General features: G+C 35.4%; 2 protein-coding genes and 1 pseudogene across 3 annotated transcripts in view; 2 read left to right on the forward strand and 1 right to left on the reverse strand.

Annotated features, from left to right (window-relative positions):
• Positions 1–22,491, forward strand: part of LOC149795957 (uncharacterized) — a 72,912-nt gene that overhangs the window by 48,007 nt on the left and 2,414 nt on the right. For both annotated transcript variants that reach the window (XM_089965883.1, XM_089965882.1), the window contains exon 3: positions 16,891–17,196. In XM_089965883.1, coding sequence (XP_089822009.1) covers positions 16,891–17,196 — 306 coding nt within the window. The remainder of the gene's footprint in view (positions 1–16,890; positions 17,197–22,491) is intronic.
• LOC149795959 (uncharacterized) lies at positions 2,038–2,720 on the reverse strand. Its single transcript, XM_089966202.1, is given in 2 exon segments — positions 2,038–2,244; positions 2,455–2,720. Coding segments are annotated over 2 exon segments (450 nt in total). The 3' UTR covers positions 2,038–2,060.
• Positions 7,524–9,171, forward strand: LOC149795960 (uncharacterized; annotated as a pseudogene).

Raw genomic sequence — 22,491 nt, forward strand, 5'->3', positions numbered from 1 at the left:
ATTGCTGCTGTTTTGTGTTTTAAAGGCTTATTTATTGCATTTTAATCTTTTTTTTTTTTTTTTTTTTTTTTTTGCATAGATCAAGTGATAACTCCCTTATTCCAGTCTACATGTGGTCATGATACCACAGATTTGTTTTGTATGTTCTTCATGTGTTTATGTAAATAATGAAGGTGATGAATTATGCCAAGTCTAAAAACAATCATTCGCTCTCTCTCTCTCACTAACCACTGCTCCATCATAAGCATTGGTCAGTTCCTACTGATATAGTCATAAGAAGGTTTCCATGATTTATTCTTGCCTTAGGCTGATGCTGCTTTCCACACATACGTCAGCAATTTAAAAACAGGTCATTAATAGATGTATGCTCAGGTGATCTGTTCTGACAGATATTAATGCTAAAAAGTAATGGTTCTAAAGGATTTAATGCAATGTGTCTAAAGAAAAGGGATTTTACTTACCATCCACATACAAAGGGCAATCGAAATAAAATGTATTAATTACTAGTGAGCGTTCAATAGTCAGAAATGATGGCAGGCTGAACCAGCATAAAACTTCAGTATGGAATATGTCCCGACATTGTTGGTCTCCTCTACCAGCAATGTCTGGAAAAAAGTGGAGACCTACTTGTTGGTCTATTCGCAGCCCATATCGAAACTCTTCTTCAGATTTATGTGCAATTAATATAATTACTGTGCTGTCATTATCCTGATGGAATCAAAATCTGACACTTGCAAATTGATGCATTTTCATGTTCCGTTGACATACATTTGAAATTTTGAAATGCAATGGCACTTGAAGTTTGCCAAAGTATGTTCAAGTAGGTTTAAGTGTGGATATGTTTTTTGAACGAAATGAAACATTGATTAATGTTCAAATGGGCCCTATAGAGATAACCAGACCAAATCTGTATACATCTTGAAGAAAGGTATTCTGTCGTTAAACATGTATTTGTTTCTTGTAATTATATACTATGACAGATAGATATAGATAGACAAATTGATTGATATGTTTGTTAGTAGGTAGCTAGGTATACATAAATAAATAAATAACATGTATATATATGCAAATAGTAAAATTGATCAGTACTCGCATGTGACTATTTTGTTTATTTTCTCTTTAACTGATGATGGCATGTTTAATACATGTATATTTATTGATTGCAATTGAATAAGATTGAGTCCGTGAAACAAAGGAGCAAGGCAATCATCGTTAATCTTTTATTCTTGCTTCACCAGCATGATAAGATATGGTCGTCACTTTTTTAGTGGTATAATTGAGACTTCTAACATTTGTTCTTAAAACAATTTTCAGAACGGAAAAAAAAATGGATGTGATGACAAGGATACTTGTACTAATGAAACGACTGGTCATGAGAAACTGGTTACGATTGATTTGGAGAGCATTTTACATGAATGCCCACTTTCACTTATTTAAACCATTTTCCGGGTTTTAATATCCATTGACTGAAAATACTCACGTGAGAGGAAATTACGCATAGAGAATTAGTGCGCTCAAAATGTTTTTTTTTTAATACACACGCAACAGCATGTACATGAACTGCATTGACACAGTACATCTTCACATCCTTCGCATATTGGTACTGGTTCATTTGTATCTTTCTGTGTTATGGACACATGTTGCAAGATTTGCTTTCTAATTTTTTTCGACATTTGTGACTACTGCCATGATGTCTTCGCTGGTTGTTGTGGAACTTGTAAATTTGTTATACAAATAATGCTTTTGCCATTTCTGCCATCCCTAGCATCATTACTCTGGTGGCCTAGTGGTTAGAGAGTCAGCCTCGGATGCAGGAGTTCATGGATTTCAACCTCGGCCGAGTCATACCAGAGACTTATAAAAAATGGTACTTACAGCTGCCTCACTAGGCGCTCAGCATTAAGAGGTTAGTGTTCGGACTGGTCTGCCTGGTGTCTGGATAATGTGACTGGGTGGCACATCGTGCTACATATATGCGGCATAATACCCCAGTGCTAGAGGTCACTATAAACTGCCACACTGCAGACATCGTAACGATATGACTGAACAAATGTCAACAGCTACGTTAAATATCCAAAAACACACACGCACACACCATCCCTAGCACAACATCCCGCTTCCTGCCAGTAAGTCAAAAGAGATTTTGGACACGCAAAATGCAGGACAAGATCAATATCTCGCATATCCATACCCATACCTAATGCAACCATTGCAACAATGCAACAAGTGCTGTCATCCTTCCATCTAAAATTAGCAAACATTTGTTCTTGGATACTTGATGGGTACTTTTATGAAACATTTCTGTTAGTAGATGCTGTGATCAATATGGGTATAAGGACCAAGATATTCGTTCATAGTGACAAACACTTTGGCCACGGTGTCAATACTTTGTCATAAATGATTGCTTTCTTTGATCAAGCCCCTTTTTCTTTTATATGTTCCAAAAGCCACAACAGGTTTTCTTTATAATCACAATTCTCGATTTTAATGATTTCGATGAATATGTTGGGACGATCAAGATAGTTGAACACAATCTCTGTATAATCTTCACAGAGCTGCAGGAAGTTTAAGATATCTGTTTTCACCTACGCCGTACTTGTTGCAGTAAGTGCAATGACTGGTACTTTCAATATGCTTCTTAGTTCGCCCAATCGCTGGTACTCTATCCTGAATTCTTCTCTCCACTCAGAAATACAACGGGCTTCATCAATAGCATGCATAATGCATTTCGACTGCCATACAGTTGAACAGAATTTCTCACCCATGCGACAGAGAAATCAAGCTGTTTTGCTAACCTTACTTTTCTTATCCCATCTCAGATTAGTCATCCCAGTCAAGGTGTCCACGCGCTCAGAACTACTTTTAAAAAGAAACCCTTGTTGTCTTCTGCTGTGCCTGACGTAGTTGTACTAAAATCAAACAACAACAACAACAACAAATATATAACAGAAACATAGTAACGTAATTTAAATCCATCTTTCAGAACACACCATACAGAAAACATTTCGAGAGAGACAAAGACAAACGCATATGATGTCAAGATTTTTGGTATTATGCTTGTTCGTTCCACATGGAATGGTCAATTTTATCCTATATTCAGGCCTAGCTCAGTTCATTGTTAAATCAGCGTCATTAAATGTAGCTAGAGCTGCCTAACTACTTTTAAATACTTCGTGTGAAACAAATTATATACTGTTAGCAACATTTAATGACGCTGACCTGAAAATGACTGTGCTACAGATATGATAAAATTCACATTGCTGTGTGAAATGAACAAAATAACAGAAAGCACTGATCCATGCATATAGACTATAGACCCATACACTTCTTAGCCTCCCAACTCTCTTAAAAGCTACGGAAAACTTAGTAACAGCCAGAAACGTGTTATATAAAACATGCTTTTTTTTCTAATTTTGTTAAGCATCTCCACTGTGCCAAGGTTGAATCAAAAATATACCTACTATATTTAATGACAAATAATACACTTACCAGCCAGAGGTAATCATTTATCCGTCAGCACATTAATCCATACGTAAATTTCACTGTAGCACTTGCCATATTTCCAGGACAGAAAAATAAATGTTAAAAGAATCCATGAACTTGAAAGTTTATCACATGGCTATCCGCTAGATTCCATTTTTGGAGGGTCTATTATACACGGGGGTAATTTTACAATCCGTATTAAGGACAACACAAGTTTCTCATACACAGTTTCGCCTCCTCCAAAGTAAAGACTAGTTATATATGATAGTGACACAGAACTCTAATTGCCCATGAATAATCTAAAGAAAGATGTTACTCTTCGTTACAGCTTGTACTAAGTATAACTACAGTAGAGTTGAGTAGCAAATATCGTTTTATTATTGACAGTATAACTTTTCAAAATTGGAACAGATGAAAATAAAAGTTTCTTGTAATAAATATGAATTATTTATTGTCAGTTTCATATATCCATCCATATATTAAATGTAATAATACCTCATTATTAGGCGACGTTCTATGTTGTTATTGTTCTTTGCTCACGCGTTTAAACTGTGTACATCGGACGCAACAGTCACACCACGGCCCTCATTAACATATTTATATTCATGCGCCGCATGTAAACATTGGACATGAACATTAGTGCAGAATTCTTTATACTTTAAAGGAAAATATTGGGTGAGAAAAATAATCTTTGTTGGGGTTTGGACCGAGACAAGGAAATCCAAGTCGCGGGTTTATATTATATGTCTCCCCACTCGGGCAAGCCTCGTGGGGAGACAAATAATATAAACCATTGACTGAGACTTCCTTGTCTCGGTCCAAACCCCAACAAGGATTCTATATATATCTTTCCAATATGTTTTCAAGCAAGCTTCTATAGAGCAAGAGACAAACTGATATTTTCCGTTTTTGATACGAGACAACTAAATTAAAAATGGAAATCCCGATTTGATTATGTATGAAATGACATAAAATAATATTTTGCTTAACCTGCTTTTTTTAATCAATTATTATTATTATTATTATTATTATTATTATTATTGTACATATATATGTCACATTATAACAATGTCATCATATTGAACATTAATAAATTTGTTTGCATATATATTTAATGACAAGTTATACATTTGATTACGAAAGTATACCGATATCCAAAACAAAAGATAAAGTTTAATTCTCTTACCTGTGACCACGTTTTTTGTCTATGTTTCCAATGCTTTCAATTTTACAACAAGAAAAATTCAACAATTGAAGAGATGTAGTTTGTTCATCTATTATCATTGTAAGTGGCGAAATAACCAATGCGATAGGGCCATCTTTTTCCTTTATCATAGTAGTTATTACTATGCAGTTTTTCTAGATCCAGTCAGAAGAAGTCCAAGAACGTTCTTGTTATATAACACGACCGTTGCAATTAACAGCTGTTCATCTTTAATGTCCATATGCATAATCCAACGTATCTTTAAATCATCAAACATTGCCTTCACCACGTTTGGAGACATTGTATGAGCACACTCTTTTATTTTGCCGTTGTTTTGAATTTCACTCTGTAGTTGAAAAAATTACATTGTGTCGTCTGCATTTGTTGCAATAAAAAAGGACATGGATACTTGCTGTAACTCCAATCAAACTTTTTAAAGGAAACCTGATGACAGAGGATACTGTAGATCTTTGCTGAGAACACTCTTACAAACAGTAATGAAAATGCTTACAAGGTTTTTTTGAAGTTAACTGGCTCCAGATTCACCCCAGTGTCATCAAAACGCAGAATAAACTATGTGTGCACTAAGTGTTGGAGCACTGTAAGTGAAACTGTGAAACATCAAAATACTTTAAAGGAATATATTAGGAAGAAAAGAGAATAGTGCTGACCGTCTGTTGCAAAGAAACCGTGTCATACCAGTACACCTGTAAAAGTAAGAACATACAGAATATTCCATTCGGATATCGTATTAGCAAAAGTGACAATTGTCAAAATTGTAGTTCAAGGTTGTTAAATATAATTATATTTCTAATATTCAAAATTCATTTGTGACAGGTACGTGTTTATTTTTTTCTAAACAAAAATGGAAAACATGCTTTTAATATCATCACAGTAGCTAAAAAAAGAATTTTCTGAGAATTCTGTACAGAGTTTCTTTTGGTAAATCACCTATTGACAAAATTACCAGTGTACCGGTACAGTAAATAAGTCCTGTGATAGTTACCAAAGTAAACAAATGCCTCTGTAAAATGATATATCGGTAACATCGTATACCTCAAATAAATCCTACACACATTACAACGGCGATTATCAGGACTTGTGCGCGAACATGATAATGAACATTTTGCTGTATGTTATATTTATCTTTTGTTATTCTGTTCATGAACTTGTATTGTCAATTTGCATATATTAAAGAGGAACATATCCAACTGGGTGACATTATATTAGGGTTACGTTGATAGTTAAGTTCCCTCCAATAATAATAAATATTTATGTATGTCTGTCCTTCAACAGTTAGATTTTCTGCAGCATAATTTATAAAATATGCAACTTGGATTACAACTTGGTATGTAGATTATCTAGAAGAAGAAAATCAATATTGAATTTGGCGTTAGAGGATCTTGACAAGGCACGGATCACGCTATAAAAAGTATAATTAATATTTATGAATTGTCCCCCCCCCACCTCACTCCCATAAACAAAATGGAAATACAATAATAGAAATAACGCAAAATTTTATTTATGAAAATGAAATCTATGAAGTCTGTTAAATTAGGTTTATTGACCGAAATTGCAGTGTATAATGGCAACTCATACAACCCACTTCCAACTGGCCACTGTGGCACCCAGTTCAAGAATACCAGGACCATAAGAGGATTGTACAACGCTACGTCCGGAACTAAATGAGCTTTTGTTAAGTTTGTTTCACAGATGGTACAACAAGAAGTTAAAGAGGTTCTCAAACACAAATCTCCATTATGCAAAGAGGCTACTATTCCACATATAAACAGTTTCTCGTGACATTTCACTCTCAGTAGATTAGAACAACGCTCCCATTCCGTATACAGCATTAAGTGGTGCAGTCAAATCAAAGACCACAGATGAAACATGACAGGAGAAGGATGGGTCATCACTAAAGCCATACATAGGTACAGCTGCAGCATGCCTTCTTTATTCTTGAAAGGCAAATTTTCTCCAGAAAACCTTTTCCTTACAATTTTGTTGAAAACAGAAACGATGAGACAGATGTTACATACAGGTGTTTGTCTACGATAAAAAGGGACGTTGAGTTCATTTGATAAAATAACAAAGGAATTTGATGAAGCGGCAAACAGTACAAAAGTACAACTGAAAAAGAGCTTTCAGGCAACCGTTTGGACAGAATATTGGGAAACACAGAAATATCTGAGTGTATCCGTGGCAATGTCGGTGACAATACCAAACATTGATGAAGAGATCAATCCACCATTGGACTCAGAAGAATTTGTAAATGAAAATTCAGTAGAAGGCGAGTATAGTGGGAGCACCCGTGAAATTGTGGATTATGAAGTGGAACAAAAGGGGGAAGAAGAAGAAGAAGAGAAAGATTACAACAATGATGATTTCAAATGATTAGACCTAACGGAAAATGAAGGAGGTGTAATTGAGGAAGCTCTAGATACAATTGAATTGCCACAGGATCATAAAGAAAGTCCATCAACTGTATGGAGCGAGGTGCTACACCTGGATTTACAGCATGCTGGGACAACGTAGGGAAAAAGGTATAAGCATGTCATCCGATGCCAAATACATCCAACACTTCAATTAATATGGTGCTTGCATACTTAGCTGTAAACCATGTCCCTGTGACCCATCTCGATTGGAAATTAAGAGCTAAAGCCTCTGATTTGGATGTGTGATCTTACCTGCCCAAGGAGGAAGATTTCAATGAACTACAACAATGAATGATTGTATTTGTTGAGAGAATCATCATTCGCTATCTAAACTGGTTCAATTAGTACTTCCATGAGTTGCTCTATACCACATTTGTGTCATGAACATTCAAAGAAACCAAGTGAACGAAGTGTCTTGATAAATCTTGTCGCATTTCAAGCAGATCCATCATCTACCCAGGGTGCAGTAGTCATTTATGAACATTTACAAAACTACATACCTTATGGCGATGATCTAAGTTGTGAGCATGGCAGTGATGCACAACGGGCACAAACAAATGGATTGGATCCATGGGAGCGCTTAGAAGATTGGAACCTTCACCACAAGAGTTTCACAAAGAAATGCAAGATCACTGTGATGAATTTTTCCAGGGCTCAAGCGCAGTAGACAGAATGACCTTCACTGATTTGAAAAATGTTTTTAATTTCCACCAAGTTAAGTCTGATATAAGTGAAAACTTTTCTCTTGCCTTGGAACTGATGTGTCTTGTAACAGAAGGGCTGGTTTTACTCCTTGCCATATATCAGCTGAATATGCAGGACAAATACAGTAGGCCCCTGAAGCCCCTTCATCAATCAAAAATGCAGATTTTGATGAAAGGAAACATTACTTACAAAAGGTCAGCGATAACATAGTTCGCAATGCTTGGCATACATTGGACACTGAAGCACTTCTAAAACCAGATGATGAAGAGAAAGACTATGACTTTATTGGATGTGAACAAAGAGGAAACTGTCAGAATGGAGACTGGTTTCATTACTTGTGTGTGAACGTTGATAGGGATAATATACCCACTGAATTGTATTGTAACGAAGACTGTATATGAAACATCCAACGACCGACCCAACATTACACCTGCTGTTCATACCATACTAATCTAGGTGCTGATGAGCGAATGATAGGATGTAATGCTGAAAAGAAATGTTTAGGTAAAGAATGACACCATCTTGTTTGCCTCAGAATGACTTGATGAAGTGCCAGAAGAGAAGTGGTACTGCTAGTATTGCAAAAGAAAGCAACCAAAGAGCAAGAATCAGCATGTGAGCAAAGCAGGCTGTAAAAAGGGGAAAATGATGTCAAAGAAAGAGGAAGATCATTTACCAGAGGATGACCAGGTTTACAATTACTCCTAGGTGATGTTATGGAGTGGTCTTAATCATCTTTGTAGACGCGATGCTGTACGAGAAACCGGATGGCAAGGCTATGCTGTCCCACTGACGCCTGGATATAGTACATTTTGTGTGGCAAAGAAACACCCTAAATACTTAATTCTCGCAATCGTCTGATTGCTGCCACAAATGGTTGGTTACCGAGAAAAACTATGGCATGAAATTACATGGCACAGGACAGTCAGTTATGGAGGGGTTATTGGCAGAAACCTTACCATGGACAGAATGATTGTCCTGAACAGGCTTTTCAATGATTTATTGCAAGGAGCTAAAGGTCGATACACTGAAAATACAATTAGTAGGTGCAGCCAAGGCATAGGTCTTTTGGGATAATCGCTTGATGTGCTTATTGATAATAAGGTAGTATAAAATGAGATTTACAGGCACTGAATGAGTCAGAACAGGGACAGCAATGTTGAGAAGATGGTTTGCTTTCTTGTGGGGGAGAATCTTTTCACTTTTGCACCTGGCAGGCAGCAAAGAGCCTTTCCATATTATAAGCACGATTTAAATCCAAGACATCCTGGCAAATTCATGCCCAAATTCAAGGAACTGTCTTAAAGACTAGATATAACGTGTACTATTGTTATAAATAGTTAACATAAAGTGTACGTTATCATCACATTTTTGTTTCAAATAAACATTTTGACACCATATTTAATTTTGTGGTGCCTCTGTAAAGGAATCTGCATGGATACAGAAGAAAGAGTGAAGAACAAATTTTAAAACTAGTTGCAATAACCCATAAGTTATGGTGTATGTAACTGTGAAAGATGCAAGGGAGTCGTATATGCTACTGATGTCATTTATACTTACTTTTTGATTTCTTAAAGGTTAGATTTATTCCTGTTTAAACTGTGTTTTCGTAGATTTATTCCTTTTGATTTGTTCAGTTGATCTTTGTTATCAGCAAAGCAAACTGCAAAAAAGTTCGTTAATCTGGACTCCATTTATCGGGAAACCTCGCTATCTGGCTTAATTCAAAGGGAACGGAATTCCTGAACGTTAATTTGTTCAGTTAATCCAGGAAATCCTCAATGAGAAGTTTCAAATCAAAATCAGGAAGCAAAGCGTAACATTAATATCAAACTTGACCTGGCAATGCCGAAAGAATCTGTCATAAAATAAGAAAACTCGATGAATCGTGCATGAAAATACAATCAGTCTAATAACACAATTTCAAGTACACAAATTTGGCAGTATGTCATTTTATCAATCTCTGTTAAAATTCTACTCAAACATTAAAGTTATAACTTTGTCACACGATCATGTATGAAAAACTTTAAAAAAATAGTGTAACCTCCAGACCCCTTTATTCCCAGTGAATATGTCCGGATTAATGAACTTTCCAAATAATTGAGTATCTTTTTATTTTAAGCTGTCATCATACCCTGTACATGTATTTGTTACTGTATATTCAATGATGTTGGAAATGAAATACTTAATTTGACTTGTTTGGTCCACATTATTATACCAGCTGCAGGTATTTGGTTGCTTTTCTGTGATCTGAATATGATGGAAAAACTTATATGATATCCAGTATCTCTACTCATTTATGCTTTCTTTGGCGCCGTATTAATTTAAAATGTACAAACTGATATCTCAAGGTTTATATAGAAACTAATAAAAACAGTCATTTATTATATCTTATTTCACAACTGTTATATCTGCTAATAAACCGATAATTGATGTTGCTTTTCATGCTGAAATGAAGCCCTATACTATCCAAAGATTAAATCGATCAACTTTCTTTGCACAACCAACCACAAATTTTTTTATATTCAATTGTAAAACAACAAAAAGAATTAATGACACACTTAATTTATTACCCGTATGTCATGTCAAATGTGTAGATGATTTTAACCCAATGTATATAATTACTAAAACCATTGCCAGTGAGTAGCAAAAACATACATTGTTTTTAAATCTCTGATTACAATGTCGTCATGAACCTTGACGTTTTTCCACGCAACGGTCACGTGATTAGTTAACTTGAATGTATGAGTAAATTTGATCTATCATTCATTTAATTAGATTCAACACTGGTTCCAATATTGTCTCCTTTTGTTCATTCCCTCAGCTGAAACACAAATACACTATTTATTGTTTCAATATAACAAAAGAAATGCACGTTTTTATTATGGTTATGAGGAAAAAAGCACACCGAAATGGCAATGTTTGAAACAAAAACAATTAGATACTTTAATTTGTCAAATAAAAGAGGACTTGTTGAAACCTACTTCAACATTTCTGAGCTTCCTTCGCATTGCAACCAACTGAGATATATGTCAACGGAACATGAAAATGCATCCATTTGCTAGTGTCAGATTTTGATTCCATAACGATAAAGACAGCAATGTAAGTATATCAATGACACTAAAATATATGGAGGAATGTCGATATTTGTTGCCAAATATTTTTAGTCCTGAAAATTTGACCTCTCATTCTCCTGTCAGAAGAGTTGGGAACACTCTACACAAGGCAGTTGTTTAGGCAGTAAGACCTATAACCCCACATAATAAAAATATATGGGGATGTGTCTTACGATGTAGGCTATGTCAGGAAAGGGCTGTCTAGGACACTCACCCACCTGCTTAGCAAGAATGTCATGAGTCCTGCCAGCCTCGCTATAAGGCCCAAGTATACTCAATGATGGTTTCGATGCAGTTATTTCCTGATAACGATCAGTCCTGGGTTCTCAGTGTTAGGGAAACTCCACAAGACAGTTCATCAAACTTCCAGTTAATGACGAACAGATGATTCTACCTTTTTAAAATTGGGGAGCAGCTGTGATCTCGCTCTGTTAGATTTACTGTGATATAATTGTATCGTGATCTGACTTTGTCTTTCAGTTGTCACATGTCATTGGACGATAGTCTTCAAGCTACGGTCACTGGTCAGTGGAGTTTAATTAGTGGTCTGTGAAACAGCTTTTGGTCTTTATGCCAATCCACCACAGTGTCCATGTCCCCTACTCCTTCCTGCGTTCCCTTTCAACCCCTGCAGAATTTGGAAAAGAAAATGCTCCTTTTCCTTTATGTCATCCTGGATATTCATGCCTTGTCCTCAAAGCAGAATTGATGTTGCATGACTGGGATTAGCTTCATCTGCTCATCTGGAGCCAACTAAAAGGATTGGCGTAGGCTTACTCTGCTTAGACGATCAAGGAAGGACTAGAAGTGTTCTCGGGCTGCTACGAGGTTTCACAGAAAGACAGTCCCATCATTCCCCAAGTTCAGGAAAAAGGATATCCCTATTCTCAAATTTCCTTCTCAGCAGCTCGATGTTGCAATGGGAAGTCCTGCATTCCTTTTTGGATTGAGTGCAGAATATTTTATCTTTCCTGTGTTGTTGGATTCTAATGAGTATACCGAATAAATGACTGACAGTCTCTCCCAATCCTTTCAGGCACCTGCTTCTTCTCCACCCCCTCCTCGTAGCCCAGGCACTTTAGGACGAACAAATCTGAACGTTGGATATGACCTGCCACAAGACTTATATACTAAGCCGCTAGGATTGATGGACAAGAAAAACCCGTACAGTTTGGAGAGACCTTTCAGGATGATATTGCTTCTAGAACGTATTTAGCCGCTTTAGTTTGCGATGGTAAGAAGCTGTCAAGAGACTAGACGTTGACCTGGCAACATAGGGAGTGGCTTATCATCCCCCTTTTACACTGTGACCGTTGGTATTGGCACCCAGCTATAGATTACACTCTCCTGCTTAAACCTTTGAGTATCTCCCCACTGCAGTCTGGTGCGCGCTAAGAGAGAATTTGGTGGTGGGAACCTGGGCTCACCTCCCTGTCAAGACCTCAAGATTTTATTCTCTACTTTTTGATGAGAATGTTTTGTCTCTGCCACTGAAGCTATAATGCAGCTCTATATAACATTCTCAGATCCTTTAAGGGTATGTTCATTAGGTCGGAACCTAATCTTTATGATCTTACCAAGCAGTTTGAGCTGTAAACACCATTATCCCACTGACTGATGCTAAGATTGAATCCCTTGAGCGTTTTGTGGGCTTTGTCTAAACCCCTTATGAACTGTTGAGTGAAGCTTCGTTTGATATTAGCCTTGTTTCTGTCATCATGCTCTGCGTGGAGATGGAGTGCGATTCATGCCTGTCTGCAGAAGAAATGTTATTTACAGTTCAACTATTATACATCCGTCCTCTCTTTTGCTGACCTGAATTTGTTGGTAGCTCCACTCACTATTGAGGTCCTCAGTCGTAGCTGTATCTTTGTTTCAAAAGGTTGAAGGCTGGATCAGAAGCGTCTTGTCGTACCTATTATGGGCTCAGCTGATATCTCAACATTTACCGTTTAGAGATAGATTGTCCTCACTATCAAGAAACATTATCACTCGTTCATTGAGAGTGAAATTTCTTTCCAGAGAATTACAGCCCATGCACGCACTCTGGAATATTTGCCACCTCTTTTGGCTGTTTTAATCATTCTGCATTCGATACTACTATTGGAGCCGAATATGGGGTGTTTGTGTCACATCCTACTTTCTCCTTTACCTTCACTCTTGGCTCTCCAGATTGAAGGCGTTTCTCCATGGGTCCAGTAGTAGCTGCTTTGGAAGTTTTCCAACCTTCTGCAAGATTACTGCCAACATTTTGAAAAAGGGCTAACACTAGTCATGTGATACTGTAATACAGGGAAACAAAGCTCAAGCCATCCAGTTTGTAGACAAGTCGAGCTTATGGTTTGGACTTCGTCTCTGTTCTTCATCCCTCAACGTGTGATACAGGTACACATGAATGTCATACCCAGATTTTTTGAGTGAAACATTGATTAACTTTTTAGGGTCGGTGCTTATTACATATTTCTAGACCGCTCCAGTGGCCTAGTGGTTAGAGCATCTGCCTCGGATGCAGGAGGTCAGTCAGGATGGGTGGGACATCAAACTACATGTCTGCGGCATGATGCCCAGGGCTAGACATCACTATAAGTTGCCATACTGCAGACATCGTAGTGATATGACTGAATATTTTTAAAGCTACATTAAAAATCTAAATCACACATATCCATATAGCTATGTAACTTGCAAAACCATCAGAAAATATTTTCTTATTACAGCTGTGTTAGCAAGTCAAACTCACATTTCTGTCTATAGTACAAGTTACAAGGATTATATAGGCATTCAACTCTGATTATTTCAGTAACGACACACCTTTAAGTGGCAAGTATTCAGTTCATTTGGATTGGTATACATTCATATTCTATAATCGAAGGTCATTATTTAGACGCCCCAATAGGTGCATACGGCAAAATCAATGTTAAGGTATGTCGACATTTTAGGATGAAACAAACCTGAAGGATTATCCAGTACAGTCTGGATTGAATGTTGCGCGCTGTGATGTCACAATGAAAGCAATGCATATTGATAAATACACTCGTAATATGCTCGACTGTGTTACATATATTAGATTTAATTTATATTTGATTTAATTTGTGTTTGATTTGATTTGATTGTTTGTGGGTTTTGGAATCTTTTTATTTTCTTTGCATATCAATGTAATATAATTTTGTTTACTAGGAATTTGATATTTTCCAGAACATTCAGGTTGACCTGAGTTTTTCCTTAGATACCTAATAATAGAAACACTTGATTCTATTTTTGACATAATTCCTGGCTTGATTGAGAGTCAAGTAAACAACTTTTTTCAAGGAATAAAATGATTGGTTCTTATTAAGGACATACAGGATCTATGTGACTTTTACATGTAAACATGATCACGCGATCCTTTATTTCGTAATATATTTTGCAATTAGGAATTTCTGAAATTGCGAAATACTTAGTATTAATAGTGATGTTTAGAGAGAGATATATCAGAGTCCAGGGTTTTTAAACACTTGATGTCAAGTTGTTTTCTTATGTTTTGACCAGAAATGAACTTTTGAGTTTCTGAGTTATTAGTTAATTTTTCTTCAAATTATTTGGACTCTAAAAGATATTTAGTTTCTCTGGAAATATTATTTTATTCATACTTGAACAAGGACATTATTGAAAATTATGTTTGGATTTCCAAGACCAGAGGATAAATTATTGTGTTTGTACAAGGAACTGTGGACATCAACACAGTACAGGCTACAACATAATTCATCGCCTTCCATCTTGGATTCTTCGTCGGGACTTGAAATCATTTGAACATTTCAATATTAGGACCGCAAAAACTTTATTCGTGGATTATCGTTGCATTAACTTTGGATTTGATTCTGGAAACCGTAAGTTCTCATATTTGTTTTATTTTTACAGCATTTGTCCAGGGAAATAAATTATTCATATTTTCCAAAGCTTGTTGTTTTCACTCTTTCTTTTGTGACTGTTTATTCGAGCCTAAACATGTGACATATTAATTGTGACGATTCTATTCCATGCGCTCTTATGTTGACCCAAGTTTAATACATGGCCACAATCGTAAAAGTCCATAGGGATAAATAATTTTCATCTGGAAGTTTCTTGGAGACAGTTAAGGAGCAGAGCATTCAATAATCAGGATTGAATAGACTTTGGTAACAGAAATATAGTGTTAAATTTTAAAAGAACAATTTAATTTAAAATGACATAACGTATAAAAAGAAGATTCTATTTAGCATTTGTCAAGACTCTAATGCACGATTGCTTCATTGCATTTGTAGTTTCAGAGCAACTGATGCAATGCCATTAGCTATGACTCCATTGTTTTTATATAGTTATTAATGCAGTATTTTATATTGTACGAACCAGATACATATAAAGTCATTCATTACTTACGTGACATCAGACTGAGGCAAACCATATGGTTTTGTGTCAGTTAACAGGGCGGGTGTTGCCGAATAGTGACCAGATTGATTACATAATGAAATTAAAATGTAAAAGCGTTAATGGAAGAGATGTTTGCTTAAGGGCGGTTATTGAATGAGCATGCGATAAAACGTTCCTTAGTTGATTTTCAGGCTGCGAATGTCAATGTTTGGCATTTGGCAAGGTTGTACTATTGGTACAAATCCTTCGAACAACCGTCTTGAAATGAAGACTTCGAACTACTATCTTGAAATGAAAACTTGGATATTTTATTATCGTCTCAAATATTGACTTATTCTAAGAATATACATATATATCGGCTTTGATATTATTTATGCATGAGAGAGAACAAGTTAAGTGCTTATGATGACACTAATTGTTTAGTTCATGAATGCAGATGGGTCAAATGAAAATGACGGGTCATGACACCTTCCATTTATTCTTACCAGTAATACTGTTGAGTACATGTCTTTAAAAAATATTGAAGCTGTGCGTCATTTTGATTGACCAATCAGAATGCAGTGTTCCAGTTGCAGCACTATATCATTCCGGCTTGCCAGCGTGACACTCATCGGAAAATGCTCCGGAAGTATTTAATGGTATAAACATAAGCGAACTGCGCTATAAGGATGATAATGTGAATATTTCAACAAAATGGGAGAAATAATCTTTATAAATAGGCGATTACGTCTGTATAAAAAAAACAGTAAGTATAAGGCCCTTGGTAAAGCATGTGTATTTCCCTGGTTTTCAAAATTCTAATCGGTGTGCATGTGTGTGTGTGATTTCCATTTTTAGCTTTGCTTTAACAATATTAAACAGTCACATTATCCTGACACCAGGCCGACCGCACCTAACACTAACCTCAGAATGTTGAGTGCCAAGAGAGGTAGCTGCTGGAGTGCCAAGCAAGGTAACTGCTGGAACCATTTTTATAAATCTTTGGTATGACTGCCGGGGTTCTAAGCCGTGACATCTTGCATCTGAGGTAGACGCTCTAACCAGTTAGGGCACCCGAGTGGTCTTCTTCAAAACTTTATTCGCTTGATGAATTATGGAGTTTACTTGAGTATATTGTAACACTATACTATGCTCAGTTCATGCAAACATGTGTAACTAATCGGAGTTTATGTTTTTGTAAAACACTCCTATGCGATACGGCTCTTCAGTGTTATAATACCATTACGGTCATGAATGCCATTCCATTTAGTGATAATAAAATTATTTGTTAACATTGATTACTTTATTGTCAGGCTGTCTTATTACTTGGCAGTAGAAAACACAGCGCCCATGGACAGTATTATAATGAGGGCATACTGTATGTTGTAGATCTCGTTCAATATTGAGTTCAAATATGTTTTATTGTTGTAGGCTCAATATATCCTAACCGTTCACTAGAGTGTATATGAAATTGTTGTAGTGATCATATGTTATTATAAACAGTGATAATCTGTTATTATAAACAGTGATAATCTGTTATTAAAATATATTTTTTTGTCCTGACTTTTCCGTATTTCTTATTTAGTTCCAGATGGACCGTCTAAAATAGATGCAGTTCCAAAATATCCTGCCAGTAATCAGAATGCAACAATAACTTGCACCATATCAAATTTCTCTGGTGTAGCATCATGGCTAAATGGAGATAGTTCCACAATCCTTACAAATTGTTTTTCAGCATCCAAAATGTGTACACCAAACAATGTTGGTAGGTATAACTATGGTGCCACATCAACTTCTATTTTTGTGGAAATATCAGCGGTGAACTTCATTGAAGATTCTTTCTCCTGGAGATGCCAGTATGGTTCACAGATAGTTAATTTAACTCTTCACCGTAAGTATTTCTTAGCAGCTCTTCTAGTTGATATTGTTTCAAGTGTAGTAACTATATAACTATTAGACTTTGCTCTGGTGTATGTGTGCTGTACATTCGAGCTTAGAAATGAAACACCTCTCATTTACAACTGTGTTCATTTTAACTTCTAACTAAATGTTTTAGTTTGTCAAGGATATGAGAAATGGCTTCAATACTCAGCGGTTAAAGTATCCATGAAAAGAGAGAAGAAACGGACTTATCATAGATTCAAAGAAATTGTCATCAGCCAGTAAAATATAATTATCTTTGAGAAACTTTTTTTGTGTGTATGATCTAATGACAGAAAAGACCAGTCACAAAGTTTATTCAGACAACTGCTGCCAATGCTATTTCCCAGGAATAGAACATAAATTAATCTTTTCAACCACCATTTTCACAAGAAATAAAAATACAATGCAACATCAATTTTCTGTCTCATCTCTTCACATAGCTATATATCATTCACATACTTTTTTTCTATTTAATTGACTCTATTTATCACAGCCAATTGTTTCAGTCAGAAACACATAGCTGAATACTAGTTAACTGACAATTTACATTTTGACTGTATTACAACAAAAAGAAAATTGCTTATTCTTTGCAATATTTATTAATATTTCTTTGATAGAGTCTCACTCGCAAAACATTCTTTAGGGTATATTTGACAGGGTAAAATTTCACTTTGTGCTTTGTTTGTTATAATAATGTTCTCACAACAGAAACACTTTATAATAATATATCACACATTAGCTAAGTCTTTATTGTGGCATATGGAGTTAATTTGTTTTTGCGAAAAGGCTAAAAAGGGAAAATTGTTGCCTGATCAGCAAAACAAATATACATTTTATTCAGATGTGCCCAAATGTTGGCTTTCACTGCCACATTTTCCTTGAGGTAGCAACTAAAGGTTGCCACAGGAAAAATGAGCTAATATTTATTTGGACAGAGTTTAGTCAGTCAGTGGATACACACACTCTTTGTACTTGAATACATGTGGCATTTATTTATTTACAATGTAAAAGGGGCAGCTAAACAGATCTCTCTTAGCTAAAAGAAATGTTTCTTGTAGAATAGATTTATGATTTCATTGGATCCATTGAAGTGGTATTAGCATATTCCGTCTGTGATGTGTGGAGAATGAATGTTCCATTGACAAACTAGCTTGGGCATCTAAAACCATTGCTGGTGGCAAGCAGCATTTCATTTACAAGTCCAATTATTTTAATAGCAAAAATACAATCAAACTTCCAATTATCAAGAAGAGGAAGGATTTTCTGCAGTACAAAGGAATTAGACTGGTAGAGGATGTAACCAGGCTGAATACTGAACTTATCAATAAATTATCTAGGCATCACGAAATTGACAGTGCATGGTATTTTAATGGATCTGTGTATGGTAAAACCAAATCAGGAAAAAGGATAAAATTTGACATCTATGATGAAATTGATGAGAAAATTAGATTATAAGTGTAATATGCAATTCTATGAACTTATGAAATTGGCCGAATAGGTATGTGAACTTTCGATTTTCTACTCCTTTTTCTACTCTAATTTGTTTTAATATTTTGTTAATAAGACATTTCTTTCCCTCACCAATTTTATCCTTAATTAATAGGTTTGTTTATTCGCTGGTCCACTGTTATATCTCTCCCTAATAAATTCCCTCACTAGTTTATAAATCATCTTTCACTCTTATACTCTCATATACACATTTACTCAGTTGTTTACTCACTTTTCTCAACATTACTCCTCCACGATAAATCTCTCAGTCTCACTTTTTTTGCTCATACATTCAATCACCCACCACTCCCATGTATGCGCTCCTTCACCCTTTCTTTTTCTTCCCTTTTACCCCTTTTTTCATTCATTAAGTTGTAATTTTATTCTTTTTAATCTGTGCTGTTTGGTTTACAAAACTGTCTTAGCTCCGGAAAGGTCTGTCAGAGGTGCATAAGAGTTATCGCAAATGGAGTTGTTTCACTTGTTGTCCATAGTATACTGTATCAATGTTAAACGCAGCCAAAGCTACAGCTTTTACTGTAACACCATGGATGATTTTATTATGGATGTTTGTATTCTGTGTGAGTGTGAGTGTGAAAGCCATGCATATGATAAACTCAAGGTGATAATTACTTCATACATTCCTGTACAAGAATATGTATGTGTAAAATTTCTGCTGTTTTCATGGATAATAACATAAAAATTATATCTATTAATGTTAGAGGCCTGCAAGGTTCAGTCTTAAAACGAAGGGATATTTTCCACTGGGTAAAACAAAAGAATGTATCTATAATATGCTTGCAAGAAACTCATAGCACAAAGAACGATGAAATATATTGGGCAGCTGAATGGGGATACAAATGTATATTTAGCCACTGCTCTAGTAAGAGTGCTGGGGTTGCAATATTTTTTAGAAATACTTTTGAATTTATAATCCATAGAGAAAGATGTGACAGTCAAGGGAGATTTATTATTTTAGATACTACAATTAATGGCAACAGAATAACCCTCGTGAATTTGTATGGTTATAATGATGATAATCCTAGCTTTTTTAGAAAGTTAAAGGAGGAGACTTTATTTTTTGAGAACTCATCAATTATAATGTGCGGAGACTGGAATACTGTTCAAGACTTAGATTTTGATACTTATAATATTTTACATGACAAACACCAACAGTCTAGGGCAGCGATTCAAGACCTGAAAAACGAATTGGAATTAATTGATCCCTGGCGAAATTCCAACCAAGACTTAAAGATGTATACCTGGAGGCAAAAATCTCCCTTGAAACAAAGTAGACTAGATTACTTTCTTGTATCGGATGACATTCATATGAATACAGCTGATGCATGTATCTTACCAGGGTACAAGACTGATCATTCAGCTATTGTTTTGAGTGTGGCGTTTTCAACGTTTCCAAGGGGAAAAGGATATTGGAAATTTAATAACAACTGTTGAGGAACACTGAGTATACTGATTTGGTCAAAAAGTGTATAACTGACACTGTAAATGAATGTTATGTAGGGGGAAATAAAGATCACTCTCTCTATGTTTCTCTTTCCTGTAACGACCAAATGTTCTTTGAAATTTTGAAAATGAAAATAAGATCTGAAACTATGTTATTCTATTAGGAAATCAAAAGAGAAACGGGAAAAATTAAAGAAAATTGAGCAGGAAATAATAGAAATTCAGGGGGGACTGTCGAATAACATAAATGAGGAAATTCTGGAAAATTTAGAGAGAAAAAAAGCAGAATTAGAGGAATCTAGGAAAAAATACATAGAAGGTGTTATATTAAGATCTAAAGCTAGATGGTATGAATTTGGGGAAAAAAGCACAAAGTACTTTTTAAATCTTGAAAAAAGAAACTATGTTAATAAGACAATAAAGGAAATTATTTTAGATGATGGGACAAATATATCTGACCAAATAGATATTTTAGAAGCACAAAAACAGTTTTATATGGAATTGTTCAAAAGTAGAATAGCTCAGCTTGATGACGAGGCTACTCAAGAAACTCGAAATAGATTTTTTGATCACAATATTAAACTTAGTCGAGAGGAAAGAGAATCATGCGAGGGTCTGCTTACAATTAATGAATTCGGTATGTCTCTAAAACGGATGGAAAATGGAAAAAGTCCTGGCTCGGATGGATTCACTGTAGAGTTCTATAAATTCTTTTGGAAGTCTCTGGGGGGATTTATATGTAGATCAATAAATTTCGGATATACTGTAGGAAAACTTTCAGATTTTCAGACTCAAGGAGTCATCACATGTCTACCAAAGCAGGAAAAAGACAGAAGATATTTTAAAAACTGGAGACCTATATCACTTTTAAATACTGATTATAAGATTGCTTCGGGAGCAATTGCAGCTAGGATTAAAAAGGTTCTTCCATCAATAATCAGCGATACTCAGAAAGGATATATGAAGGGTAGATTCATTGGAGAAAACACCAGACTATTATATGATATCATGGACCAACTTGAGAATGAAAACAGATATGGTTTATTATTGTTAATGGATTTCGAAAAAGCCTTTGACTCAATTAACTGGATCTTTGTGGAAGAAGCTCTACAATCTTTTAATTTTGGTGATTCCGTTTGTAAGTGGTTTAAACTGTTTTGTAATGACTCTAATAGTTGTGTTATAAATAATGGACATATGTCATCTTTTTTTAGACTTGAAAGAGGATGTCGTCAAGGAGATCCCCTTGCACCTTATTTGTTTATCATTGGGGTTGAGATTTTAGCTATAACTTTAAAGCAAAACGTGGATGTACGGGGAGTAATCTTTGACGCCAGTGAATATAAATTGGGTCAGTATGCCGATGACGCTTTTATTCTTCTTGATGGATCTAGTTTTTCTCTTGAAGCAACTATGAATATCTTGCAAGGTTTCTCTCTATTATCGGGACTTAAATGTAACATAACAAAAACAAAAGCTATTTGGATTGGAAACAGGAAATTTTCTAATGAAAGAATATGTCCCGAAATGGGCCTAATTTGGTCCTCTTCGAACTTTACACTCCTTGGCATAGAATTTTCTCCAGATTTACAACAGATGGTGGAAATTAATTATATGAAGAAACTAACAAAGGCAAAACGAATACTGGCAAGCTGGAGTCAAAGACATCTGTCAATAGTTGGTAAAGTAATTGTTGTAAAGACTCTTGTTCTGCCCATATTCATACATCTTTTTTCAGCACTTCCTAACCCATCAGCAAAAGTTGAAGCAGAACTAAATCGCATGTTATTTAAATTTGTATGGGGTGGAAAAGTAGAGAGAATAAAACGTGATATACTAGTTTCCCCAGAAAACGAGGGAGGACTAAATATGATACACATATTTTCATTCATTAGGTATATTAAGATAAGATGGGTTAAAAGATTGCTGGAAAAGGAAGATGGAACGTGGCAGAACTTAGTCAATACAACTATACTCAGAAATAAAAAGGATATTTGGAATTTAGGGAGAAGGAAATTAGAAGAATTTAGTAAGTTCATTAAAAACAGTTTTTGGAGAGATGTAATTTTGGCAGTATCTAAATGGAAAGAAGAACCGCAAAGTCCTAACGAGTATCTATCCATGAGTATTTTAAATTTTGTCCCCCCTAAAATGATTTATCAATACAAATCCTGGACAGAAGCTGGTTTTGAAATTCTGAACGATCTAGTAGATGACCACAGTAATTTAATACCTTTTGAGATAATAAAACAAAAAACTGGAAGCGATGATTTCTTGAAATACTTCTCCTTAATATCCAGAATTCCTAAAG

The sequence above is a fragment of the Sinohyriopsis cumingii genome, chromosome 7 (genome assembly GCF_028554795.1).
Source record: "Sinohyriopsis cumingii isolate HCF-2022 chromosome 7, ASM2855479v2, whole genome shotgun sequence".
NCBI lineage: Eukaryota > Metazoa > Mollusca > Bivalvia > Unionida > Unionidae > Sinohyriopsis > Sinohyriopsis cumingii.